The sequence below is a fragment of the Salmo salar genome, chromosome 01 (assembly GCF_965601325.2).
Source record: "Salmo salar chromosome 01, fSalSal1, whole genome shotgun sequence".
NCBI classification, from domain to species: Eukaryota; Metazoa; Chordata; class Actinopteri; order Salmoniformes; family Salmonidae; genus Salmo; species Salmo salar.
In genome coordinates, this window is record NC_138291.1 from 140,829,760 (window position 1) to 140,857,373 (window position 27,614).

The window sequence follows — 27,614 nt, forward strand, 5'->3', positions numbered from 1 at the left end:
AAGGCTCAGTGTCATTATCCTCACAAGGCAAGGGAAGAGTATTGAAAATGTGATCCAATAAGTGTGACCCCTATCTTTATTAGATTTCTGTTTTTAATATTTGTTATTTCTCTGAGCAACTGTATTCGTATAACATATAATTTTATATTTCTTTGAGCGTACAATATACAGTACAGCAGCTCAGTATTTTTTGCTCATATTTATCAAGAGACGCAATAATTCAATCATTCCGGACTCCACTGTATGTTGTTGTATTTTTCACAGTGCAGGTACATAGCCACCGTACATACTGTACATATCCATTCTATACCTAACATACTGTAATGAATAAGCAGTACATTACATTCATCACCTCACTGTACGTAACACTACGTAAACACTGTATTCAGTACAGTATATACACATTGCTCAGAGGGTAACTCGGACGGGAAACAAGTGACACGGAGAAACACGAGAAGAGGAGGAGAGCAAAGATAGAATTTTATTTCACCTTTATTTAACCAGGTAGGCAAGTTGAGAACAAGTTCTCATTTACAATTGCAACCTGGCCAAGATAAAGCAAAGCAGTTCAACACATAAAACAACACAGAGTTACACATGGAGTAAAACAGACATACAGTCAATGATACAGTAGAAAAAAAGTCTATATACAATGTGAGCAAATGAGGTGAGATAAGGGAGGTCCAGACTACTCAGGAAGATCTGACCTGTCCATCAGTGTTTCTGGAAAAGGAGGGATTCTCCTCGGGGAGGTGACGGTGAGGGGGAAGACTGACTGGACGTTAGGAGTGGCCACAGAGTCCATCAACAGGAAGGGTAGTGTGCTACTAAACCCTGAGAATGGATACTGGGAAACATGGCTGAGAGACTGGCGCAAATACGAAGCTCTTGGTGACTTTCCTGTTCCTCTCTCCTTGACCCACAGACCCTCGAAGGTCGGGGTATATATAGACTACGAACAAGGCCGGGTGTGGTTTTGTGATCTGGTAACTCGACGCCATATCTACTTTTACATGGGCTGCAACTTTGCTGACACGCTCTATCCATACTTCAGCCCAATCCCAGTCGCAATAAAGCCCCATTGATCATCTCTCCTGTCAATCACAAAGACTAAATCTATACTTCAGGACAAATGGAAAGGTATATATTCATTTAAAATGCCTGTTTATCTCAATACATGTTACAAATATCCACATCTATGTAAAGTAAGTATACTCACATAAGAGATACTATGTAAAGACAACTAGGCGGGTGTACGTTGATTGGTTGTTTACCATGTTGCATAAACAAGTATTTTTAAGGCATTTGGACAAAGCATTGGGATGTTGGTTTAGACACAATTCTTCCTACAAGCACTGCAGTGGTCAGCAAGAGATGACTGCTTTTTCAAATAGAAAGATAATTCACATTCTTAAAAGAAGTAATAATGTTAGTAATAATAATATTATAAACCGTTATTTACCCAGATGTTTTTTTTTTGTAATCAAATAGTGTATCAAGACATTAAAAAATATTAAATATTACAATAAAGTTGCTATCTTGAAAAAGGTTGTTCTTCAATCACTGCACCTGAATAAAGTACATATACAGTAGTACGCATGATAAGGTACGCAGACAGGTAGAATCTTCTCATTCTGGATTTAGGATTCTAACATTCCGGATTCTGGATTCCTCTGTTCCAGCCTCACCTCTTCGGAACTGCAACAGAGGAAAAACAGATCACCAATGACATCACAATTCAATCCTTATGGGAAGTCGACCTGGCTCCAATACAATCACTTCTATCCTTAGGCCCTTGTTCTGTTCGTATACCTATTACCTTAATGCCTGTGACGAGGATGATCAATACGACAGCAGGTAATACTGATTCTTACCTTACTAAACAGGGTTCCTGTTTTCTGGAAGATGGAAGGTTTCTTTGAAGTGTGGGTTGGCTTGGCGAGTTCTACTGAGTTATTTGGAAGGGGAAGGGTCTCGGGCTGGGAGAGAGGCTGGGACAGAGGCTGGGACAGAGGCAGGGGTTGGGAGAAGGGATTGGTGTTTACATATGGCTGGCTTTGAGAGTATGTTTGGGGATGTGAGTAGGATTGGGTTTGAGAATACGATTGAGGTGGTAAGTAAGATTGGGTTTGGGATGATGAGTAGGACTGAGGAGGTAAGTAAGATTGGGTTTGAGATGATGAGTAAGATTGGGGTGGTGAGTAGGATTGCGTTGCAGGCAGTGAGTAGGATTCAGGTTCAGAGTAAGGCTTTGTTTGTGAATAGGGTTGAGTGTGTGAGTAGGACTTGGGTGGTGAGTAGGACTGAGCTGATAGTTGTGAGTCGGGTTGTGTCTCTGAGAAGGGCTGTGTGTTTAGGTAGGGCTGGGGCAGCAGGGTGGAGGGTGGTAAGAGGTTTGGAGGGGGAGGGGGTGGGAAGCTGTCTTCCCCGTCATCCCCATCACCCCCCTCCACCTCCCCCCCGTGGGGTGTACCAGTCCCAGACAGCTGGTAGTGTTTCTTCCTCAGCTCTCCCAGACGAACTCTCTCCTGTTCCAGCTGATTCTCTAGCTCCAACACCTTCACCTACAGCACCGAGAATAGAGAAGAGGACGTTCACCTACACACACAACCAGTTGGTCACATGGAATAATATGTCCCTGGCCCCACACACACACACAAAACATACACAAACAGCTATTAGTGGCTGTAGGCAGAGCAGTCAGAGCTGCTGCAATGACATACCTGAGACTCAATCTCTTGAGTCTTCACTTTGATCAGGGAGATGCCTGAGAAGTCCATGGGTTCTGGAGAGAAGCGAGGACAAGGACTCAGAACTCAGGGGTACAATAAACCCAAACCTTTATACCACATTTATTTTATCCAATCCTCCTTCCCATAGCTGCGGGAAGTAGTTTGGGGGTGGGGGTGCTGCAGAAAAAAACGATGCCCGCACTGAAGACGTCTATATCGGTCCACTAATACAGGACTAGTAGACACTCTTATCTACAGCTACAGTTGAAGTCGGAAGTTTACATACACTTAGGTTGGAGTCATTAGAACTCGTTTTTCAACCACTCCACAAATTTATTGTTAACAAACTATAGTTTTGGCAAGTCGGTTAGGACATCTACTTTGTGCATGACACAAGTAATTTTTCCAACAATTGTTTACAGACAGATTATTTCACTTATAATTCACTGTATCACAATTCCAGTGGGTCAGAAGTTTACATACACTAAGTTGACTGTGCCTTTAAACAGCTTGGAAAATTCCAGAAATTGATGTCATAGCTTTAGAAGCTTCTGATAGGCTAATTGACATTGTTTGAGTCAATTGGAGGTGTACCGGTGGATGAATTGTAGACCTCTACAAGTCTGGTTCATCCTTGGGAGAAATTTCCAAACGCCTGAAGGTACCACGTGCATCTGTACAAACAATAGTACGCAAGTATAAACACCATGGGACCACGCAGCCGTCATACGGCTCAGGAAGGAGACACGTTCTGTCTCCTAGAGATGAACATACTTTGGTGCGAAAAGTGCAAATCAATCCCAGAACAAAAGCAAAGGACCTTGTGAAGATGCTGGATGAAACAGGTACAAAAGTATCTATATCCACAGTAAAACGAGTCCTATATCAACATAACCTGAAAGGCCAGTCAGCAAGGAAGAAGCCACTGCTCCAAAACCGCCATAAAAAAGCCAGACTACGGTTTGCAACTGCACATGGGGACAAAGATCGTACTTTTTGGAGAAATGTCCTCTGGTCTGATGAAACAAAAATAGAACTGCTTCTCCATAATGACCTTCGTTATGTTTGGAGGAAAAAGGGGGAGGCTTGCAAGCCGAAGAACACCATCCCAACCGTGAAGCACGGGGGTGGCAGCATCATGTTGTGGGGGTGCTTTGCTGCAGGAAGGACTGGTGCACTTCACAAAATAGATGGCATCATGAGGTAGGAAAATTATGTGGATATATTGAAGCAACATCTCAAGACATCAGTCAGGAAGTTAAAACTTGGTTGCAAATGGGTCTTCCAAATGGACAATGACCCCAAGCATACTTCCAAAGTTGTGGCAAAATGGTTTAAGGACAACAAAGTCAAGGTATTGGAGTGGCCATTACAAAGCCCTGACCTCAATCCTATAGAAAATTTGTGGGCAGAACTGAAAAAGCGTATGCGAGCAAGGAGGCCTACAAACCTGACTCAGTTACATCAGCTCTGTCAGGAGGAATGGGCCAAAATTCATCCAACTTATTGTTGGAAGCTTGTGGAAGGCTACCTGAAACCTTTCACCCAAGTAAAAGAATTTAAAGGCAATGCTACCAAATACTAATTGCGTGTATGTAAACTTCTGACCCACTGGGAATGTGATGAAAGAAATCAAAGCTGAAATAAATTTCACATTCTTAAAATAAAGTGGTGATCCTAACTGACCTAAGACAGGGAATTTCTACTAGGATTAAATGTTAGGAATTGTGAAAAACTGAGTTGAAATGTATTTGGCTAAGGTGTATGTAAACTTCTGACTTTACTTACAGTAGGGAGTGCATATATTTTCATACTGGTCCCCTGTGGGAATCGAACCCACAACCCTGGCATTGCAAGCACCGTGCTCTACAAACTAGACACGTGTGAAATGCCCTCAATAAAAATAACCTGCGTGATCTCCAGCTTGCTAGCTATTAGTTTGTATTTTAAGCGGCTACGGTAGTGACGTAGGCATTGACGTAGTTCCTCTTTGCCAAAAGAGTCCGTCGTTGAAACCAGACCCTAGTCATGGTTGCCTAGGATCGGGTTTCCGAGACTACCTTCCTCCTCTCCCTCTTTTCACCTCTCTCAGTGATCTGCCTCTGTCCGTGATTGGTGGAGGTCACCACTATGGCAGCCATGTCGTTGACGTGCCTCGAGGCCTGCTGCAGCGTTGACAGCTTCTTGCTGTTGCGGTCCGCCTTCACCTGTAGCCACGGCAACACGGGGGAGACGAGGGGTCCAATGTCAAGTTAGCGAATATGAAGACGGAATCAGTTGTGTGTGTATGTGTTTTACCTTGGAGGCAGCGACCAGCTGGGCGGTACTAGCAGCGATCTCATGAGAACAGACGATGAGCTCCTCGTATTTACCCCCGCTAGTTACCACCTTGTCAGCCGAGTCTCTGCCAGAGAGAGGAAACAAGATATATCCATTTGTGTGGACAAAAAGTGGGTTTTACACACAAATATCTCAATTTAGGATTCGGCCCTATGACAATGTGGCTAGTATCACTGCTGTAACAACAATCTGCTGTATATAGTATACGTGTGTAATGTGTATATCAAGTCAGTACTTACAACATCTGAGTGGCGCCCCAGCCCACTGACTTGGAGGCAGAGATGAGTCCTTCAGTCCAACAGGAGTTCTTAGCATAGAACTCTGTCACTGATGCTGCCCCCTGTGGAGAAAACATGTCACTGAGCCCAGAGCCTAATACAGATGTGCTCAACCTTTTGGAGGTCAACTATTTGACTATGTTGATAAGTATGGAAGTACAGCCTATTCTAAACACAAATGTAATATTTAGAACTCACTCTGCCGCTTTCAACAATATCTTTCTGCAGGTCAGTGGCAGCGGTCACCAGCATGTGGATGGCCTTCATTAGGTCTGAACAGGAGCCAAGGATGCTGAGAGGGAGAGGGAGAGAAAAGGAGAGAAATTGAGAGGGAGACAGAGAAAAAGCATATTGACGCTGTAAACTACAGTGATAGCTCCTCCAGCACATAACATTAGTTAGTAACTCCAGAGTTATTGTTGAGTTAATCCACTGTGTACTGTTGTGTTCTGTATTCCGTGATCTACTGTATACTATTGTGTTCTGTGTTCTACTGGGTACTATTGGGTACTATTGTGTTCTTTGTTCTACGGTGTACTATTGTGTTCTTTGTTATACTGTGTTCTGTGATCTACTGTGTACTATTGTGTACTACTGTGCACTATTGTGTTCTGTGTTCTTTGTTATACTGTGTTCTGTGATCTACTGTGCACTATTGTGTACTATTGTGTTGTGTGTTCTACTGTGTACTATTGTGTTGTGTGTTCTACTGTGTACTATTGTGTTGTGTGTTCTACTGTGTACTATTGGGTTCTGTGTTCGACTGTGTAATATTGGGTTCTGTGTTCTAGTGTGTTCTACTGTGTACTATTGCGTCGTGTGTTTGACTGTGTACTATTGCGTTGTGTGTTCTATTGTGTACTATTGTGTTTTGTGTTCTACTGTGTACTATTGTCTTCTGTGTTCTACTGTGTACTATTGTCTTCTGTGTTCTACTGTGTACTATTGTCTTCTGTGTCCTATTGTGTACTATTGTCTTCTGTGTTCTACTGTGTACTGTTGTGTTCTGTGTTCTACTGTGTACTGTGGTGTTCTGTGTTCTACTGGGTACTATTGTGTACTATTGTGTTCTACAGTGTACTATTGTGTTCTTTGTTATACTGTGTTCTGTGATCTACTGTGCACTATTGTGTACTACTGTGCACTATAGTGTAGTGTGTTCTACTGTGTACTATTGTGTTGTGTGTTCTACTGTGTACTATTGTGTTGTGTGTTCTACTGTGTACTATTGTGTTGTGTGTTCTACTGTGTACTATTGTGTTGTGTGTTCTACTGTGTTGTGTGTTCTACTGTGTACTATTGTGTTTTGTGTTCTACTGTGTACTATTGTGTTGTGTGTTCTACTGTGTACTATTGTGTTATGTGTTCTACTGTGTACTGTGATCTACTGTGTACTATTGTGTACTACTGTGCACTATTGTGTTCTGTGTTCTTTGTTATACTGTGTTCTGTGATCTACTGTGCACTATTGTGTACTAATGTGTACTATTGTGTTGTGTGTTCTACTGTGTACTATTGTGTTGTGTGTTCTACTGTGTACTATTGTGTTGTGTGTTCTACTGTGTACTATTGGGTTCTGTGTTCGACTGTGTACTATTGGGTTCTGTGTTCGACTGTGTTCTACTGTGTACTCTTGCGTCTTGTGTTTGACTGTGTACTATTGCGTTGTGTGTTCTATTGTGTACTATTGTGTGGTTTGTGTTCTACTGTGTACTATTGTCTTCTGTGTTCTACTGTGTACTGTTGTCGTTCTGTGTTCTACTGTGTACTGTGGTCGTTCTGTGTCTCTACTGGGTACTATTGTGTACTATTGTGTTCTACGGTGTACTATTGTGTTCTTTGTTATACTGTGTTCTGTGATCTACTGTGCACTATTGTGTACTACTGTGCACTATAGTGTAGTGTGTTCTACTGTGTACTATTGTGTTGTGTGTTCTACTGTGTACTATTGTGTTGTGTGTTCTACTGTGTACTATTGTGTTGTGTGTTCTACTGTGTACTATTGTGTTGTGTGTTCTACTGTGTACTATTGTGTTGTGTGTTCTACTGTGTTGTGTGTTCTACTGTGTACTATTGTGTTGTGTGTTCTACTGTGTACTATTGTGTTGTGTGTTCTACTGTGTACTATTGTGTTGTGTGTTTTACTGTGTACTATTGTGTTGTGTGTTCTACTGTGTACTATTGTGTTCTGTGTTCTACTGTGTACTATTGTCTTCTGTGTTCTACTGTGTACTATTGTCTTCTGTGTTCTACTGTGTACTATTGTCTTCTGTGTTCTACTGTGTACTGTTGTGTTCTGTGTTCTACTGGGTACTATTGTGTACTATTGTGTTCTTTGTTATACTGTGTTCTGTGATCTACTGTGCACTATTGTGTACTACTGTGCACTATTGTGTTGTGTGTTCTACTGTGCACTATTGTGTTGTGTGTTCTACTGTATACTATTGTGTTGTGTGTTCTACTGTGTACTATTGTCTTCTGTGTTCTACTGTGTACTGTTGTGTTCTGTGTTCTACTGGGTACTATTGTGTACTATTGTGTTCTTTGTTATACTGTGTTCTGTGATCTACTGTGCACTATTGTGTACTACTGTGCACTATTGTGTTGTGTGTTCTACTGTGCACTATTGTGTTGTGTGTTGTACTGTGTTGTGTGTTCTACTGTGTACTATTGTGTTGTGTGTTCTACTGTGTACTATTGTGTTGTGTGTTCAACTGTGTACTATTGTGTTGTGTGTTCTACTGTGTTTTACTGTATACTATTGTGTTCTGTGTTCTAGTGTGTTCTACTGTGTACTATTGTGTTGTGTGTTCAACTGTGTACTATTGTGTTGTGTGTTCTACTGTGTACTATTGTGTTCTGTGTTCTACTGTGTACTATTGTCTTCTGTGTACTATTTTGTATTATTGTGTTGTGTGTTCTACTGTGTACTATTGTGTTCTGTGTTCTACTGTGTTCTACTGTGTACTATTGTGTGGTGTGTTTTACTATGTACTATTGTGTTGTGTGTTCTACTGTGTACTATTGTGTTGTGTGTTCTACTGTGTACTATTGTGTTGTGTGTTCTACTGTGTACTATTGTGTTCTGTGTACTATTGTGTACTATTGTGTTCTGTGTTCTATGTTCTACTGTGTACTACTGTGTTATACTGTGTACCACTGTGTTCTGTGTTCTACTGTGTTTCGCTGACCTCTGGTTGACCTCCAGTTTGACCCCAGACGTGTCTCTCCTGGCCTGGTTCAGGATCTCCTGTTCACAGCATGGGTAGAAAAGACATGAGGAATGTCCTCAATAATGACATGCTGTGTGTGTGTGTGTGTGTGTGTGTGTGTGTGTGTGTGTGTGTGTGTGCGTGCGTGCGTCCATTTATGTTCTTACGTCCATGCGGAGTACAGCCTCCTCTATTGCAGTAGAGGTAGCAGTCATCTCTTTATCCACCATTTCCCCCAGCTCCTCTTTTAGAACATCCTGCCCTTGAAGACGCAGATCCTACACAGGAAATACACTTCCATTACATCCTGTCCTATCCTGCATTGGCACAAAATGGCTGCCGGTGCACTGACCACAGAACATTGCTCTCAACAGGAATGCTTATTCCACTAGCTGTAGTTCTCCGTGTGTGATGACCCCGTACCTGTCCCATAGTGAGTATACGTCGCATTACATAGCGTATCGAAGTAGGGTCGGCTCTCTGTAACGTGGCTCTGGACTTCAGCTCGTGTAGGAACTGCAGACAGTGGGTGGAAGCTTCTCTACAACTGTCAGTCAGACCTAGAGGGAGAGAGAAAGGGATGAGTGTGTGTGTTTGTGAGCATGCTTGCGTGCGTGCGTGCAGTGTGTGTCTCTTACGGTCGGCCTGGTCAGTAGGAGCACTGTGTGCTGTAGCTCCTCCGTTGACGATGGTGTCAGAAGCCAGATGGGAGAACTGTGTCACAGCCCTCAGAAGACCACTGGCATCTGAGACAGACAGGACAGAGACAGTAGATTATATATACACACACACACACACACACACACACACACACACACACACACACACACACACACACGCACGCTTGTGCGCACACACAAGGTGGATACACACCGTCCATATTTCCCAGGTAGACCACGTGACTCTGCTGCATCTTGTCTAAAGAACCCAGGGTGATCTCAGCCCGGTTCACCAGGTAATCTGGAGAGCAGGTGCAGCGTACGTGTATGGGGTCGTCCAGTTTGGACACAGCGTCCAGTATGATGCCTTCAGCCTCCACCACGGCACACTGGAGCAGACAGAACTGTTCCTCCTGCAGCTTCCTGGTCAGCTCACCCTCACGAGATGCCTGGAGTAACACACACACAGGAAAGATTACAGGTTAACCCACATATACACGCAGGCTCGTATGCGTGCACAGAGACAGGTACGCACGCACAACTGCTTCACACACACACAGCCCATACCTGTTGCTGTAGTTGTTGCCTCAGACTGGCCATCTCTCTGGATGTCCTGTCATTGTCCTGCTCCAGAGAGGTGTGTTGGAACTGCGCCTGCTGCCTTAAAGAGGACAGCTCAGCATCTTTCTCCCTCACAGAGCGCAGCAGCCCCTCCCTCTCGGTCTGGAGACCCATCAGGGCACTGTTCATCTGAGAACCAGTCTGAAAGGGGAGACGGATACATAAACATGTCTCTCAACCTTATTTGTATCAAGGACTGACAAGTATTGGTCCTCCATTTGCCAGGGACCAGCAGACAGGTTCCTACCATCTCTTTGCTCTGCAGGGCATTGTTAGCGCGTGACACCTCCGCTCGACTCTGCTCCAGCTCTCGCTTCAGTCTGTCAATCTCCAGTCTCTGCTCCGCGTTTATAGCCAGCTGTAATCACACAGACACACACACACACACGTCAATTCATCAGAATGTCCTCCAATGTCTTACTACGCAACACAAGTTTGACTTCAAGTTCAAGCCTAGTGTGTCGACAGCCCATACCTGTTGCTGAAGCTGTTGCCTCAGGCTGGCTATCTCTCTGGCTGATCTGTCCCTGTCCTGCTCCATGGAGCTGTGATGGAGCTGAGCCTGCTGCTGTAGGGAGGACACTTCACCCTCTTTCTCCCTCAAACAGCGCAGCAGTTCCTCCCTCTCTCGCTGGAGACCCTGCAGAGCACCAGTCATTTGGGAACCAGCCTGGGGAAGCAGGAAGAGTTCTGATTGGTTGAAGAAGGACACACAAAATAATAAAGGGTAGAGTCTAGTTTGAGAGACGGAAAAACACAGTTTCATGCTTCTGCCTAAATAAGCCTACCATGTCGTTGTTGCCTACCATCTCTTTGTTGTCCAGGGCACTGTGGACTTCACCTAACGCCGCTCTCTGCTCCAACAGCTCTCTGTTCAGCCGATCTATCTCCTGCTTCTGCTGCTCCAGCTACAAGGCAGGACAGAGAAAACACACAGAGAAGTCAGGAAACACAAGGAAAAACATCAATAATTGTTAAACATTACAGGAGTAAGAATCATCCTGGAGAAATAAACCATGAACCTGCTCCATATTTGCGACAAACTCTAGGGGTTAGAGGTCAGGGGTTAATGGTTATAATACCTTGAGTCTATTCTCCTGTCGAAGGTGGTCCACCTCACTGGCCAGCTGCTGTTTGGCCGTGGCCAATTCCTCCTGGTTCTGCTGGGTGCTGGACAGGAACCTGACTGTCTCTGCATTCTGAACACACGCACACAATATTATGTCAGCTCCCAAAAGACATAGAAATTCCCAGTGTGCAGTGTCTGTACCTTCTTCAGTAGATCAGCGTGGCTGGTGACCAGTTCAGCGTGTCTCTCTTTGAGCTGAGAGAAACGCAGCTCAGCTGCCTGGGCTCGACCTGTAGGGGGAGGACGGGGTTAACAGGTGTGTGTGTGTGTGTGTGTGTGTGTGTTTGTGTCCATCCGTGTGTATACTCACCATCAGCCTCCTGGTATCCAGCCTGTACCCCTGGTAGGGCGGCGGTGGCCTGTCTTAAGGCCCCTACCTCCATGCGCAGGTGTTCATTGTCCACCAGAGCCATCTGCTTATGGGTCCTCTGGTCCTCCAGCTCTGCTTCCAGCCTGTTCACCTGAGACTTCAGCTGGGTCACACACCTCTGAGCCTAGGGAGAGAGGGGTGGGAGGAGGAGGAGGGGTGGGAGGAGGAGGAGGGGGAGGGGTGGGAGGAGGGGGTCAAACACACACATGCATTCTTAGTCACACCTACACCTGCTCACAGACAGATAGACAGAGACACGCATGCACGCAAACACACACACCTCTGTTTTGAGGAGCTGCAGCTCTGGTTTGATGACCTCCAGCTCCTTCCTCAGAGTCTCTGCCTCCATCAGAGCCGGAGACGGAGATCTTCTGAGGGATACCCGAGGCAAACCAGGAACGGTTATTATTCCACAATCATTTCTGGTCAAAGATGTTGTTCGACGAGTGTTATGTTAGCTCAGTGAAAAGAGAAGGTCTTTCATTTACCTTTGATCAAATCCGGCATCAGGAGCTCCCAGCTGACTTAACATGTTGTACGGTTGCTGTTGAACAAATGGATGCAGACAGTTATGAGGCAATTGGTAATTATCATATAAATAACAATACTAGGTTCAATAGCGTAGTGTAAAATAAAGTAACGGGAGAGTGTCCAGTCGTACTTGTGGCATCTGGGGCGCTTGGCTGTTGTCCTCGACTTCTTCATAAGGCTCCTCATTGGGCATCACCACCACCGGCCGCACGTACTCCGCCAGCGCAGAGGCACGCAGGAAGTTCGGAGGAGACTACAGGTGTTGCACACACACACACACAGGGGAACACACAGAACACAGAGATAGACAATTAAAACAGGTATTGGTGGGAATGACCAATTCCCCACAGACACACACTACGTGGCTTACATCTGGCAGGTCAGGAATCTGGATAACCTTTTTGAAGAACTCAGTCTCTCTGGCTCGATCAAATAACTTAGTAAGGCTGAAAGACAACAGGGCAGAGATCATTCAAACCATACACCGTGCATACCGGCACACACACACACACACAAGACAGTCGATAGTTGTGTAGGCAGACCTGTTGAACAGATCACGGAATCTCTCCCGGTGTCCGAGAAGAGAGTCAGCTGATACACCTGGAACACAGAGCAGGACCACACATGTCTAATAGACGAGTACAGGCCAGATTTAGAAATCCAGAGGGCTACAGGCCCGGGGTTTTGTGTATGCGCGTGTGACTGACAGCTGTGCAGTTTGAACAGTAGTTTGACAGAGAAGTGGTAGAGCCAGCTGCAGTCCAGTATAACAGGAATTAGAGGTCCCAGACGACACTGTCCGGCCGGAGTGGTGGACTTGCCCGCGTTGGCATCCAGCTGCCGCCAAACTGTTAGGAAGACACGGACGGTTATGGCTTCATTCAACTGAGAATCAATGCATAAAGGAGAATGAAAGCCTTAGCTAAAAGACCCACCTGTCTCTGACATTTTCAGAGCAGCGTCCAGGTAATCTAACAGCTCATGAGTCATATCAAATCTGTAGAGAAGAGAACCCCTCACAGTGTTACAGAGAACAGCTTAACAGAGATCACTGTTACCACCTGCAAATGTAGCTCACCTCAGAAACAGCTCAACAAACCCTGATTTGGTGTTGAGAAAGACATTTGCACCCATAGTATCATAGGAAGTTTGGGGTACAGTATGGTGGTATTGACTCACATTTTGTTGACATCAGTTCCTGCCTCTCTCTCCACCGTCTCATCTGTGGCCTCCAGGTTACCTGGAATAACCTTGTGCTGGGGAAGAAAGAATCCATGTACATACCAGAAAGGTTTGTCTGCAGGAGAAAGTGTTGACCCCAAGACAACTTTTGATGTTACATCTACTATTAGTTAACATAATAGCACCTCCCCCAGTACAGAGAAGGCAATGCTATCACAAGGTCCTAGGCGGTATGTATGCAATGCATGGGGTCTCACCTTCACATGGAACTCCATTTTGAGGGACAGGAACTTGGCAGAAAGGGCCACAATATGGCCGTACCTATCATGCAAGTTCCCCTGGAAATACATATGGTCAAAATCCACTGTCATAATTATTTTACCTTTAACTAGGCAAGTCATTTTAAATGACGGCCTAGTGGGTTAACTGCCTTGTTCAGGGGCAGAACGACAGATTTTTACCTTGTCAGCTCGGGGATTCGATCTAGCAACCTTTCGGTTACTGGCCCAACGCTCTAACCACTAGGCTACCTGCCGCCCCATAATACGTCCTAAGTTTCAATGTCATCAACTCATAAAAAGGTAGCGTCAACCTAGTACTCACCCAGAGTACGCCCATGTCTTTGACGTTCCTGCTGTATCTATGAGAGTCTCTCACAGCCTGAGGAACACACAGGAGAGAGGAGTCACTCACAGGACCTTACAGCAAGGAGAGACTCCAAAGATGTGACACTAGACGTACAGGGAAGTTTGGCAGGAAGAAGAGAAGGAAGAGATAGAAGAGGAGAAGAAGGGAGGAGAGATCTCATGAAGGAAGAGATACAAGAAACGCTATATGGGGGACAGGAATGGGATGACTAACGTTATGGTGTCCGTCCCGGAGGACTTTGTGCAGCATGTAGCAGAACTTCCAGCTGATGATGGCGTCGGAGGAGAGCGGCAGGTTGATGATGAACGACCAGAACGTTGTGGCTCCGCCCTCCTTATGGGTCCCCATGATGATGTCAGAACCGTCGTCAAGGAGGAACCAATGATGTATATAAACCCACCAGACAGACAGACACCCCCGCAAGACCAAGAAACCAAAAAATATGTATTACATCTCAAATCATGGGTGTGAATATGAATAGGCCTGGGAGGAATGGTAAATGATACATATTATCAAAAGATGGTGGATATACTTAGGCAGCCTCACACACACATTTCTCCAGATGGTTGGAGTGTGTTTAAAGGGCGTGTCTAAGACATGTTTGGAAAGGATACTGCGTGCATATTTCTCCTTTAGCGGTGTCTCACTGGAGGTGATGCTTTTACTGATGCTGTGGAGCTGAGTGGAAGAAAGGAGAGGGGAGGAAAGGGGGAGGACAGTGGGAGAGGAGAGGGGGAGAGAATCAGTCACCACCTGCCTACGGTACACGTCAAAAGTTTGGACACACCTACTCATTCAAGGGTTTTTCTTGATTTGACTATTTTCTACATTGTAGAATAATAGTGAAGACATCAAAACTATGAATTATTACATATGGAATCGTGTACTGTAGCAACCAAAAACATTTTAAACAAATCTAAATATATTTTATATGGGAGATTCTTCAAAGTAGCCACCCTTTGCCTTGATGACTGGTCACGGGTGCACCTCAGCCACGCTCAAGGTACTAAACGATATCATAACCGCCATTGACAAAAGACACTACTGTGCAGCCGTCTTCATCGGCCTGGCCAAGGTTTTTGACTCTGTCAATCACCGTATTCTTATCGGCAGACTCAACAGCCTTGGTTTCTCAAATGACTGCCTCGCCTGGTTCACCAACTACTTCTCAGATGGAGTTCAGTGTGTCAAATTGGAGGGCCTGTTGTCCGGACCTCTGGCAGTCTCTATGGGGGTACTACAGGGTTCAATTATCGGGCCGACCCTTTTCTCTGTATATATCAATGATATTGCTCTTGCTGCGGGTGACTACTTGATCCACCTCTATGCAGACGACACCATTCTGTATACATCTGGCCCTTCTTTGGACACTGTTTTAACAAACCTCCAAACGAGCTTCAATGCCATATAACACTCCTTCCGTGGTCTGCAACTGCTCTTAAATGCAAGTAAAACTAAATGCATGCTCTTCAACCGATCGCTGCCCGCAACCGCCCACCCGACTAGCATCACTACTCTGGACGGTTCTGACTTAGAATATGTGGACAACTACAAATACCTAGGTGTCTGGCTAGACTGTAAACTCTCCTTCCAGACTCACGTTAAGCATCTCCAATCCAAAATTAAATCTAGAATCGGCTTCCTATTTCACAAACAAAGCCTCCTTCACTCACACTGCCAAACATACCCTCGTAAAACTGACTATCCTACCGAACCTCGACTTCGGCGATATCATTTACAAAATAGCCTCCAACACTCTACTCAGCAAACTGGATGCAGTCTATCACAGTGCCATCTGTTTTGTCACCAAAGCCCCATATACCACCCACCACTGCGACCTGAATGCTCTCGTTGCCAGACCCACTGGCTCCAGGTCATCTATAAGTCTTTGCTAGGTAAAGCTCCGCCTTATCTCGGCTCACTGGTCACCATAACAACACCCACCCGTAGCACGCGCTCCAGCAGGTATATCTCACTGGTCATCCCCAAAGCCAACACCTCCTCTGGCCGCCTTTCCTTACAGTTCTCTGCTGCCAATGACTGGAACGATTTGCAAAAATTGCTTATATCTCCCTCACTAACTTTAAGCATCAGCTATCAGAGCAGCTCACCGATTGCTGCAGCTGTACACAGCCCATCTGTAAATATCCCATTCATTTTTGCTCTTTTGCACACCAGTATTTCTACTTGCACATCATCATCTGCACATCTATCCCTCCAGTGTTAATTTGCTAAATTGTAATTACGTCGCTACTATGGCCTATTTATTGCCTTACCTCCTTACTCCATTTGCACGCACTGTATATAGATGTTTCTATTGTTATTGACTGTACTTTTATTTATCCCATGTGTAACTCTGTGTTGTTGTTTTTTGTCGCTTTTTATCTTGGCCAGGTCACAGTTGTAAATGAGAACTTGTTCTCAACTCGCCTACCTGGTGAAATAAATGTTTTTAAATAAAATGACAGTCTTGCATACTCTTGGAATTCTCTCAACCAGCTTCATGAGGTAGTCAAATTGAATGTACTTCAATTAACAGGTGTGCCTTGTTAAAAGTTAAATTAGTGGAATTTCTTTCCTTGTTAATGCATTTGAGCCAATCAGTTGGACAAGGTAGGAGAAGATAGCCCTATTTGGTAAAAGACCAAGTCCATAATATGGCAAGAACAGCTCAAATAAGCTAAGAGAAACGACAGTCCATCATTACTTTAAGACATGAAGGTCAGTCAACACGGAAAATTTAAAGAACTTTGAACGTTTCTTCAAGTGCAGTCGCAAAAACCATCAAGCACTATGATGAAACTGGCTCTCATGAGGACCGCCACACCAAAGGAAGACCCAGAGTTACCTCTGCTGCAGAGGATAAATTCATTAGAGTTAACTGCACCTCAGATTGCAGCCCAAATAAATGTTCACAGAGTTCAAGTAACAGACACATCTCAACATCAACTGTTCAGAGGATAGCCTTCATGGTCAAATTGCTACTTAGAAACCACTACTAAAGGACACCAATAAGAAGAAGAGACTTGCTTGGGCCAAGAAACACGAGCAATGGACATTAGACCGGTGGAAATCTGTCCTTTGGTCTGATGAGTCCAAATTGGAGATTTTTGCTTCCAACCGCTGTGTCTTTGTGAGACGCAGGGTAGGTGAACGGATAATCTCCGTGGTGGTTCCCACCGTGAAGCATGGAGGAGGTGGCGTGATGGTGTGGGGATGCTTTGCTGGTGACACTGTCTGTGATTTATTTAGAATTCAAGGCACACTTAACCAGCATGGCTACCACAGCATTCTACAGCGATACGCCATCCCATCTGATTTGCGCTTAGTGGGACCCTCATTTTGTTTTTCAACAGGACCATGACCCAAAACACACCTCCAGGCTGTGTAAGGGCTATTTAAGGAAGGAGAGTGATGGAGTGCTGCATCAGAATGACCTGGCCTCCACATCACCCAACCTCAACCTAATTGAGATGGTTTGAGATGAGTTGGACTGCAGAGTGAAGGAAAAGCAGCCAACAAGTGCTCAGCATATATGGGAACTCCTTCAAGACTGTTGGAACAGCATTCCAGGTGAAGCTGGTTGAGAGAATGCCAAAAGTGTCATCAAGACAAAGGGTGGCTACTTTGAAGAATCTGAAATATAATGTATATTTTGATGTGTTTAACACTTTTTTTGGTTACTACACAATTCCATGTGTTATTTCATAGTTTTGATGTCTTCACTATTATTCTACAATGTAGAAAATAGTAAAAATAAAGAAAAACCCTGGAATGAGTAGGTGTGTCCAAACTTTTGACCGGTACTGTACATCTTTGAGAACAATGGGACAATGAGAGACACAGCATATGATATTGATAGGCAGAACTCGAAGAATAGTTGTGTTCAAAGTGAGGCATGGCATGAGGAAATTGTCACCATTTAATTATTTTTTTTTTAAACATACATATAGCCAGAAATAAGTGCACTACATTGTTATAACTCCAAAGTTTTCCCCAGTTCTTTCTTGAAGAAGTTGGACTTTAAAGATGTTTAAAAAATATATCTGTTGTTTTAATGATATTCATGATACAGATGTTTCTGGAGTAAGTTATATATCTTTACCCGTCTAAACTTTACTCATTATAACACAATTAATACTGAAATAAAAACAGAGATATGTGTATGTTGTCACAGAAATACATTATCCAAAAATATGTTCACACCCTAATCACCATACAACCTTGACATATAAACACAATCCTAAATAATCCTTGATTTAAAATAAATCTGTAAATGAGGGAGCGTTTCTTTTTTTTCTAAAACAAAAAAGGTTGGATTTAAGTTTACCTGTAGTTTTCCAAACTGTTCTTTTTCCGCAGCCAATTGCTTCTCCGTTTTATTCTCGCTTTTGTTTTTCGGTTTACTCGAGCTCATTTTGCCGCTGTAATCCACTGGGATGAAATGATCCGACTAGTTGCTGTCCCAGCCACCCACACTAGCAGTTTGCCGATACCTGTCTGCTCTGGGTAGTCAATCTACAATGGGGATGGCACGTCAGAATCACGCGACGCGCAAACCGATGTATCGAAACCTTCTCGGATTAGTGACAGAGTGAATGATAGTAGGAGCAAATTACAGGTGGTAATACTGTATTAATGAATGGACATTTTCTCAAAATTATATGCTGTCGTTTATTTTTGCGCAACGCACTGTGCATTCCTGCGTGTAATCTTAATTCCATTACACGTATTTCTCCGTGACAAAATTGTATATGTAAAAAAACAAAAACAAGAAGCAAGTATTAATCGTATTTTTCATTCATCATGTTATCAAAATTACATAAAACCTGTTTACTGCAGTGGTACATGTTTCTTAGTATTTGCATAGCCTGACTGAATATAAATTATTTTACATAAAAAGTAATGAGTACAAAAACATTAACTACAAAATGTTGACATCAAAAATACAAAAACAATATGCTAATGAAGAAAGTGAGAGGTTCAGGTTTCTTTTCAATGCAACAGTCTCACTTACCTCATAAGTAATCAGTCATCCTATTGGAGCCATCCAGCAGGTTTGCAGGCAGTGAAACCGGAATGACAATAACCCAGAAGCACCATTCAACAGGTCTGAATGACTGGTTTCACATCTCACCTGCATATTACTAAATGGTTCCTAAATAGCTTATGACCAGGACTGCGAAGGGCAGGACATTGGACATATAACACTAAACATGTTTTAAAAGTTGTTAAAACAATAGTTTAAAAGGTTTCATGTATCGTATAACATAACTTTTGACATAAAGAAATGTAAGTCCTTCTTTGGTTTCCTAAAAAAGCAGTTTAATTCATTCATTGGCTTGCTATCGCTGTGTCCCTGGTTCTGAATGGAGGAGATTTCACCTTTGACCCCAAGTGTCACTTCCTAGATTGTGACTGATATAGGTTTGGGACTGGGGTCAAAGCCATACCAATGTGACTCTGATCTCAACGGCTACAGTAGAAAACAGAGTAGTCTGCAGCCTCCATCATCACCCCTCCTAGACCAGGTGTGTGAAGGTGTGTTTAGGTAGATGTCCCTCCCCTCTATAGCCCCCCAGGTTCCTCGTTCCTCTGGAAGGGCTGAGTGTTCCTGGGTGGAGTATCACCGTCCAGCTGGGTGAAAACAGGAGAGATGGGAGGAGCACTGTAAATCACTACCAGTTCACACCCTTAGGTTTCACCCCACACTTCCATAGTATAATGTGATGTCTTAATGGTAATAGGCCCAACAGTATGAAATGATCTGTGGTATTTTCATGTTTTGGTCGGAATAATTATTGTATCTATAGTATAAAACACATCAAAGCACGTACCCGGCTGGTTTGACTGGGTCTTGTGGTGGAGGTCTGGTTGGGGTGGTGATCGGGATTGCTGTGATTATGTCTGTCACAGTTACGACTGTGGTTTCCATGGCTACTGTTGCCACTGTTTTGGCCGATGCTGAGGCTGATGACAGCGTCACAGTTAGAGGCCGGGCTGTGGGAGGGGCATAAAGGTTGTAGGGTTGTGCGTTCCAGGCTAGCCACCATCTGACGAGACTCAGCTAGCAGCCTTTGTAGATTATTGGTGGAGGAACGCTGGTCCTCCTGGGGGAATGGCCAAAATATAAAGACGTTTAAACTTTAAGACTGAATCCTGGCCAATTACTTTTCTTTATCTCTACATTAGGAATTTATTATGAAGATCGGGAGTTTTTCCTGTCAGGCTATGTGGTCCACTCACATCGTCTAAAGCTGCAAAAAGGCCTCCCAGGTTGCCGTTGACAACACCTCGTTCATTGGCGGTTGTTGGAGAGGTGGAGTCATTCGCAGGACCGAGGCTCCTCCTACTCCGTGAAGAAGGGGAGGGGCTATCCAGGTACACACAGTTGAGATCACCTTGGCTGGGAAAGCAGTCAGTCAATCAATCAATATTTACTATCCCTGAGACAAATTTGGGGTCAATATAAAAGAGTGTACGCTTCTTTCTCTGTATATTCTGTCCCTACCAGGTGTTACGAGGGCTGATGTCCACCAGCAATATGGAGTCCTCTGCCTCTGGTCCTCCATTAAACACAGCTATGAGCTCCATCCCTTCACCTGGCCCTGCCTCTGTCCCTGTCTCAGAGCTGCCTGCTTCAGGCAGGCTAGGTTCACTCTGTACCTGGCCTTCAGATGTACATCTACACCCACAGCTGGGTCCTGCCTGTCCATCAACCATACTACCAAAGCCACAGCTCTGCCCTGCCTGTACTTCAGGCATACTACCACAGCCACAACTAGCTGTTTTATAGGAGCTAGGTCCTGTCTGTCCCTCAACCATACTGCTACACCCACATTCAGGGGACTCAGTCCTCTCCACCAGGGAGCCGGCATTCGTACCGATTCCATCCTCACACAATGAATCCCTGCATTCTTTTCCTGATGTTCCCTGGTGGCTGTAGTTCGAGACTCCGTCGCTAGCTTTACCGGAAGTGTGACCCACATTCCCGCTGTTATTCTCGCCGAAATTCCCACTTACTCCACTCTGACTCCTGGTCCCCCTGCCTTCTTTTCTTGAAGCTCCCTGGCGGCTGTAGCTGGAGAGTCTGTTGCTAATGCTAACTTGATCGGCAGTGCGGTTTAACGAACCCTCATCCCCACTAACTCCACTCTGACTCTGTATCCCTCTGCCTTCTCTCTTTGCTGATTTATGTTGGCTGCGGTAGCTAGCAATGCGGTCGCTCAGCGATAGTGTGGTGGTTCCAGTGGCTAGGCTACTACGGGTTGCCATGGTTTCCTTGCTAGCTCTCCCTCGTGTGTCCTGGCTGCTGTAGTTTGATTCATGTTTGGTGAGTTGTTGTTGCCTAAGAGACGTACCTTGGTTTCCTGAAACAGTGGACAGGTAGTCGCTGAAGTTGACGCTAGCTTGGCCTGGCGATCGAGTTCGACTAAGCGTTCCTGTGGCGGCGGCTATGCTAGGTGTCTCCATGGTTTCTCTACTCTCTCTACCTGCCATTGTTTCCTGGTGACTTGACTCTCGGTTGGTGTAGGAACTGGGAGTACGAGGGTTTGATATGTTCTGGTTCTCTCTCTTCGTTGATGACAAACGGTCACTAACGCTGCCAGCTTGGACCATTGCGTGACTCAGCAACTCTCTGGGGACAGCAGCAATGAGGTCCCGGGTTGCTACTGTATCGTCAGTGAAGTCAGAGGTCAAATCTGAAACACTACTTTCCTCCTCCTGTTGGGGTGCCTGTCTCTCTCCTGTGACAAGGAGGGGGAAGGGGGGTTCTGGACGGTTTGGGGGGTGGTCTATACTTCCGCTTAAAGTCTGTCTGTAGACTGACCCTGTTGCTCGTCTCTCTGTCCCTCCTTCTCTCTCTGTTCCCTGACTGGTAAGAGACACAATTTCAGCACCTCCTCTAAAGCAACAGAAACAACAGCAAAATATCTGGGACTGTGCACAACATCAACTGAGTAGAATAAATATACACATGCACAAACACCCAGCTCACCTCCCATGTGGCCCCTGTCCCTCAGCCTGTTTCAGGGCCTCCCGGGTGCTCTCCAGGTTCAACTGAAGCAGCTGCAGGTCATTCTGCTGGTTCTCACACACCTGGAACACACACAATTAGGATTGTGGACACTTCATGCATATCAGGTCAGGGTAAATTATACTTTTATTGATTGACCCAGTGTAAATTATTATTCATTTACACCAATATCTTATATTTACATCAATATTTAATCTTAGTCTGGGTAACTTTGGGCCAAATACAGCTCCTTAGCCTCTTCAGGTTAACTGTGTCAGGGCTGAGTCAGGGCCCAGGTATGTGACATACCACCAATACAGACAGCGCCTAACAGCCGAGGTGGAGAACATTCCTGAAGTTCCACAGGTATGCTGTAGAACCTGACCGACAGCCCAGCCCAATGCGCTGTGGTTAAAAGCGTGGAGGTAGAGATAAGGTAAGAGGTGACACACCTGGCGTAGACAGTGCAGCTCCGACTCCGTGCGCTCCTGCTTGGAACGAGCCAATCCCAGCAGCTCATCCTTCCAGCTCTCTCCCTCACCTGGGGGACAGGAACCATGACCAAAAGCAGTCACAACAGTTTCTTATCAATAGTTCGGGATGAAATGTGTAATATATTTCCTTGGTGAGCGATCTAAATTAAAGCATGATGAGACGAGAGAAGCTGGGGTGGTTCAATCAGTCAGTCTATCTATCTATCTTAATACAGTCAAAAAGAATAACAGTGATTAGGAAGAGGAACTAGATGTTCCTGTTTAGGGAAACAATGACCTGGAACTATAGCACTACAGGCATCCTCCCTACTGTTCCAGAGGAGGCCCTAGGCCCTGTCATTACACTGGAAAACATTGCCTCTAGAGGCCGGTACCAGACAAGACAGGGGTTTCGGCGGCTGGGGTTTAGGTTGCTGTAAATCACACCGTGACAAATATATTTGTGAAAAAAGTTCACTCAAAAGTCCTATATAAATAAACTTTGTTGAATGTGAGGTACCCGAGAGAGCCAGCTCCCTGTGCAGCAGCTGTCCTTCCTGTTTCAGACGGATGATGTCCTCTCTCTGGGCACTGCCCTCTGTCACCTGCTGCTGTAACTCCTCTACAACAACAACACAGAGAGAGGGATAAAGAGAGGGGGGGTGAGAGAGAGGGAGAAGAAGGAAAGTGAGAGCGCATAATTTAAGAGTGCACATGTATATGACAGCTAGCTTTTTCAGTCTTACTGAAAACTACAACACTTTTGTAGTGTATTGTATCTCTGAGCCATGTACTCTGGCACCTGTACCTTTGAGCCGTGTGTTCTCGTGCCGGGCCTCTCTGTATCGCCGTTTGTGCTCCTCGACCTCCCTGAGCACCCTGGCCTCCCGTGAGTGACTCTCCTTCAGCGACCCCTCCATCTCCCGCAGACGCCCAGACAGATCTACGATGTGATTGGTTGCCTCCGTCACATCCTTGTCCTGGTGGGGGAAGAAGAGGTTATATACAGTGGGTATCATAAGTATTCACCCCTCTTGGATTTTTTCACATTTTGTTGTGCTACAAAGTGGGATTGAAATTGATTTAATTTTCATTTTTTGTCAACGATCTACACAAAATACTCTGTAATGTCAAAGTAGAAGAGAATTTCTTTACAAATGTTAGAATTTATGAAAAATAAAACACTAATATATCTTGATTACTTAAGTATTCAACCCCCTGAGTCAATACATGTTAGAATGACCTTTGGTAGTGATTATAGCTGTGAATCCTTCTGTTTAAGTGAAACATTTGCCCATTATTCTTTTCAAAATTCTTCAAGCTCTTGGTTGTTGATCATCACTAGACAACCATTTTCAGGTCTTGCCATAGATTTTTAAGTTAGATGGGTATGCTTAAGAACCGGGGAGTTTCAGGATAAAAAAACGGAATGGAGCTACTGTAAGCACAGGCAAAATCCTAGAGGAAAACCTGGTTCAGCCAGCTTTCCACCAGACACTGGGAAATTAATTCACCTTTCAGCAGGACAATAACCTAAAACACAAGGTGAAATCTACACTGGAGTTGCTTACCAAGAAGTTAGTGTTCCTGAGTGGCCGAGATACAGTTTTGACTTAAATCTGCTTGAAAATCTATGGCAAGAACTGAAAATGGGTGTCTAGCAATGATCAAGCTTGAAGAATAATGGGCAAATGTTGCACAATCCAGATGTGAAAAGCTCTTAGAGACTTACCCAGAAAGACTCACAGCTGTAATCGCTGCCAAAGGTGATTCTAACATGTATTGACTAAGGGGTTGAATATGAATATTTATGTTACATTTATTTTTATTTTTTTACAAATGTTAGAATTTTTCTTATACTTTGCCAGAGTTTTTTTTGTGTAGATCCTTGACAAAAAAATGACAATTAAATCCATTTTAATCCCACTTTGTAACACAACAAAATGTGGAAAAAGTCAAGGGGTGTGAATACCTTCTGAAGGCACTGTATATTTGTATTTTTCTTTTCACTCTGTCATTTGATCATTATTGTGGAGTAACTACAATGTTGTTGATCCATCATACATTTTCTCCCTTCACAGCCATTGAACTCTGTAGCTGTTTTAAAATCCCCAATGGCATCCCTGAGCAGTTTCCTTTCTGTCCGTTGTGTCTGGGTGATTTAATACATCATCCACAGCATAATTATTAACTTGTTACCTAACTACCAATCACTGCCCTTCTTCATGAGGCTTTTGAAAAGCTTCCTGGTCTTTGTAGTTGGATCAGTGCTTGAAATTCAATAATTGACCAAGGGACCTTACAGATGTGTTTATGAGGGAGAGACGAATGGGTAGTCATTCATAAATCATATCAACCCCTATTATTTCACACAAAGTGAGTCTGTGTAACTTATTATGCAATTTGTTAAGCCAAATTTTACTCCTGAACTAATTTAGTCTTGCCTAAACAAAACGAGTGAATTATTTTGCAACCACTATATTTTAGTTATTCAATTTGTATTAATTTGTTAACATTTCTAGAATTTTCTTTTCACTTTGACATTATGGAGTATTTTGTGTAGATCAATGACAAAAAATCATAACCTAAATCCACTTCAATCTCACTTTGTCACGTATCAAAATGTGAAAAAAAATCCAAGGGGGGTGAACACTTACGATAACCACTGTACAATTTACAGTCTGCATGTCTGTAATCTCGGCAGGGGCGCAACTTTCACCGAAAGTTCATTCTGAAATTGCATTTTTGTCCCCCCCCCAGTTTTATCATTGGAATGTGATACCAAACGAGGGAACGGTGTGCTTTAGGACCAATGCGGACGCCTCCGAGCGGTCGGGTAGGCTGTTTGGATTGTTTTTCTTACTGGATTAAAAACAGAATAATGTAGGTCCCCCCCCTTCTAAAACCAAGGTGACGCCCCTGAATCTCGGGACCCAGAACCAAATCAGCTACGCTGTCGTGAGAGACTAGCATGTCTGTAACTGCATGGCCTTACTACTCTATTACAGGGTAATCAGAGTTAGAGACAAAGGTTTAAGAAAGCAAGCCTACCTTGAGTCTGAGCATGGTGCTGAGCTCCTCCCCTCTGACTTGCAGAGAGCCCAGCTGGGCTGACAGAGACATCACTGTGGAGTTCAGACTTTGGTTCTTCTCCTGGTGGGGGAGACAAAACAACACGACACCAGAAACCCTTTATTTCACAGTCCTGTTTAAGAACACAACACCGGAAACACTTTCTTTCATGGACTGCAAATAACCACATCAGTACAACACCAAATTGTCGGGGGGTGTGTGTGTGTGTGTGTGTGTGTGTGTGTGTGTGTTTGTACCTTCAGGTCGTGACAGTGTTGGCTGGCGTACTGTTGTTTCTTCCCCAGCTCGAGCAGCTGTTGCTGGGTAGAGTTGAGCTCCCTGTGGCCTTCCTTCTCCCGGGCCTCCACAACATGAACCCTCTTAGTTACAGCTCTGATCACCTCATTACGCTTCTGAAGCTCATCTAAGACAAGCACACACACATTATGACACACAGATTGATACACATACAAGCAAACACACACACAAGAGATCTTATCAATGCTATTCCCAGACCGGTCGTATGCAAAGCAAACATCATAAAATAATACAGAGGATGCAATTCACCATTTAAGTCTGAATGTTACTACCCATCATTAAGGTTATTTTGGGAATGTACACACACAGATGATAGATGGAATATTTTGTGTTCATTTGGGATTGAGGCCTGTATCCCCTCTCTCACCCTCCAGGCGAGCACACCTCTGCTCCAGGGTCAGGACTCTCTGGCGGTCTTGTTCCCAGGCAGTGAGCTGCTTGTGGTGGGCAGCAGCCATGGTGTTGAGCTCCTGGTCCCGGTCCTTCAGTTCACAAATCAGCAGCTGCAGCTCCCGCCTCTGCCTTTGGATGATGGCACTCTCCATCTCACCAAGAGGCTATTATAACACAAACACACAGACAGACAGACACATACACAAATGTAAATACAGGAGTGAGTAGGCATGCACACACGCACACTCCACAAACATGTAGAGAGTAGCAGTACTGACCTGCTACCTACAATGGTAGCCTTGCTAGCCCATAGTAATAGTTTCACATTTTATCAACCAGTCGTTAGCTACCATGGGCAATTACACTTGAATATCATTAACATTCTATTTTGCATTCTGTGATTCTATCAAGGATACAATGATGTAACAAAGGACAACATATGCAGTGTGTTCCATAATGTTTGAAAAATGAGCCATTTGGCTTTGTGTTGTGTAAAAAGCAGCACCTCCCACCTTTCTGTCCTGTAGGAGGGGTAGTGACAGGGAGGGGGGTTGGGTGTAGAGGCTTCCTGTGGGACTGAGGCATGGGGGACTTCTGGCTGACTGGCTGGCCATCTTCTGTCCCTCACTCTGAGCTGAGGTGGTCACTAGGGAAGGCTCCTTGATAGAAGCTCCCACATTCTTCTGCAAAAATGGAGCCATTGCCATTCATGTTAGAATTTCTAATTTTCCTAGACTAGTAGTCTAACTAAGGCAACAAGACAAAATAAAAACGTATGAAATTAGTTTTCCAAACATATTTGGGATGAAATATAACAGGTCCAATAACAAACATTGATTTGCTCGCTATTACCTTTTTCACAGGTGTGCTGTGCCAGGGATCACATGGAGTAACTGAAAACACAAATCCACGTTTTTGTTTCAAATACAGTGACTGCCAGCTTTCTCAGACATAGCCGACTAAACTCAACGATTTACAATGGAGTTGAGCGGCGACTAGTGTGGGCAGAAGGGAGACATTGTCCTATGTAACTGCATGCTATTCTGTGGGTGCTGAAATCAGTAGTTTTATAATAAAAACGTAATTGCATGTGATGTCGTAACTCCAGTCCGCCCACACTAGTCACCGCTCAACTCCATCGTAAATCGTGGAGTTGAATCGGCTATCTCGACACCAGAATAGCTGTGTGATGAGATGAGACACACACACACACACCAAAATAGCTGTGTGATGATGAGTGTCCAGATCCTCCATTTGGATTGAATGTTCTTCTACTGCCTTGGTCCATCTCCACTCAGTCATGGCGTTTTTTGTAACTTGTACTGTTACAGTTCTGATTAACTTTAACGCTAGCTAGCTACGCTAACGTTCATCAGATTTAGATGGGCATCTCATGATCATTGTCTGCTATTAAATCATGGAACCATTTACATTAATACATTGACAACAAAATACAGAGCATAATCAAATAAAATGGATTACTCCACAATTATCTAACATTATGTTAATTTGGGAATGGAAATAACCAGCTAGCCTAACATTAAATTCCTGTTGAAAGTTTGCACATTTTCAAATCACTTGTTGTGATGGCCGCGGAGGAGTGGATGTCAAGGCATACACGTGAATGCCTATCGTATAA

At 44.2% G+C, this 27,614-nt stretch overlaps 2 protein-coding genes across 4 annotated transcripts; both read right to left on the reverse strand.

Moving 5' to 3' along the window:
* Nucleotides 1–460: 460 nt before the first annotated feature.
* hip1ra (huntingtin interacting protein 1 related a) lies at nucleotides 461–18,229 on the reverse strand. The gene is made up of 32 exons (XM_082978838.1): nucleotides 18,033–18,229; nucleotides 14,317–14,380; nucleotides 13,916–14,058; nucleotides 13,658–13,714; nucleotides 13,312–13,392; nucleotides 13,052–13,128; nucleotides 12,808–12,869; nucleotides 12,580–12,720; nucleotides 12,415–12,472; nucleotides 12,243–12,318; nucleotides 12,003–12,125; nucleotides 11,830–11,885; nucleotides 11,622–11,712; nucleotides 11,282–11,465; nucleotides 11,113–11,201; nucleotides 10,925–11,041; nucleotides 10,649–10,750; nucleotides 10,318–10,512; nucleotides 10,090–10,200; nucleotides 9,789–9,983; nucleotides 9,436–9,670; nucleotides 9,201–9,308; nucleotides 8,986–9,122; nucleotides 8,730–8,840; nucleotides 8,542–8,600; nucleotides 5,549–5,642; nucleotides 5,312–5,412; nucleotides 5,031–5,136; nucleotides 4,816–4,939; nucleotides 2,724–2,785; nucleotides 1,875–2,564; nucleotides 461–1,698 (listed from the first exon to the last, which is right to left on the reverse strand). Exons 1-32 carry the CDS (start codon nucleotides 18,117–18,119, stop codon nucleotides 1,630–1,632), a joined length of 4,005 nt encoding a protein of 1,334 aa, XP_082834964.1. The 5' UTR covers nucleotides 18,120–18,229; the 3' UTR covers nucleotides 461–1,629.
* Nucleotides 18,230–18,362: 133 nt separating this feature from the next.
* On the reverse strand, nucleotides 18,363–27,564 carry ccdc62 (coiled-coil domain containing 62). 3 transcript variants are annotated; one of them, XR_014398724.1, is made up of 14 exons: nucleotides 27,191–27,564; nucleotides 26,828–26,868; nucleotides 26,488–26,658; nucleotides 25,950–26,139; nucleotides 25,522–25,688; nucleotides 25,244–25,345; nucleotides 23,001–23,172; nucleotides 22,713–22,814; nucleotides 22,172–22,260; nucleotides 21,702–21,802; nucleotides 21,064–21,578; nucleotides 19,949–20,108; nucleotides 19,540–19,812; nucleotides 18,363–19,339 (listed from the first exon to the last, which is right to left on the reverse strand). XR_014398724.1 is itself a non-coding variant. In XM_014127502.3 (13 exons), exons 1-13 carry the CDS (start codon nucleotides 27,261–27,263, stop codon nucleotides 19,271–19,273), a joined length of 1,710 nt encoding a protein of 569 aa, XP_013982977.2. In that variant the 5' UTR covers nucleotides 27,264–27,564; the 3' UTR covers nucleotides 18,363–19,270. The 3 variants fall into 3 exon arrangements, 1 of the variants encoding a protein (XP_013982977.2); XM_014127502.3 differs by lacking the exon at nucleotides 21,064–21,578; XR_014398740.1 differs by lacking the exons at nucleotides 26,488–26,658; nucleotides 26,828–26,868; nucleotides 27,191–27,564 and adding an exon at nucleotides 26,254–26,332.
* Between the last annotated feature and the right edge of the window lie 50 nt (nucleotides 27,565–27,614).

Coding starts and splice junctions, on each gene's coding strand:
- ccdc62 (XM_014127502.3), bottom strand. CDS start 27,263: ATGGACCAAGGCAGTAGAAGAACATTCAATCCAAATGGAGGATCTGGA. Junction 25,346..25,521: donor AACACTGTCACGACCTGAAG/GTACAAACACAC, acceptor CTCCCCCACCAG/GAGAAGAACCAAAGTCTGAA. Junction 22,815..23,000: donor CGAGAACACACGGCTCAAAG/GTACAGGTGCCA, acceptor TTGTTGTTGTAG/AGGAGTTACAGCAGCAGGTG.
- hip1ra (XM_082978838.1), bottom strand. CDS start 18,119: ATGAGCTCGAGTAAACCGAAAAACAAAAGCGAGAATAAAACGGAGAAG. Junction 11,886..12,002: donor AAGCGCCCCAGATGCCACAA/GTACGACTGGAC, acceptor TTTGTTCAACAG/CAACCGTACAACATGTTAAG. Junction 11,713..11,829: donor GATGCCGGATTTGATCAAAG/GTAAATGAAAGA, acceptor GGTATCCCTCAG/AAGATCTCCGTCTCCGGCTC.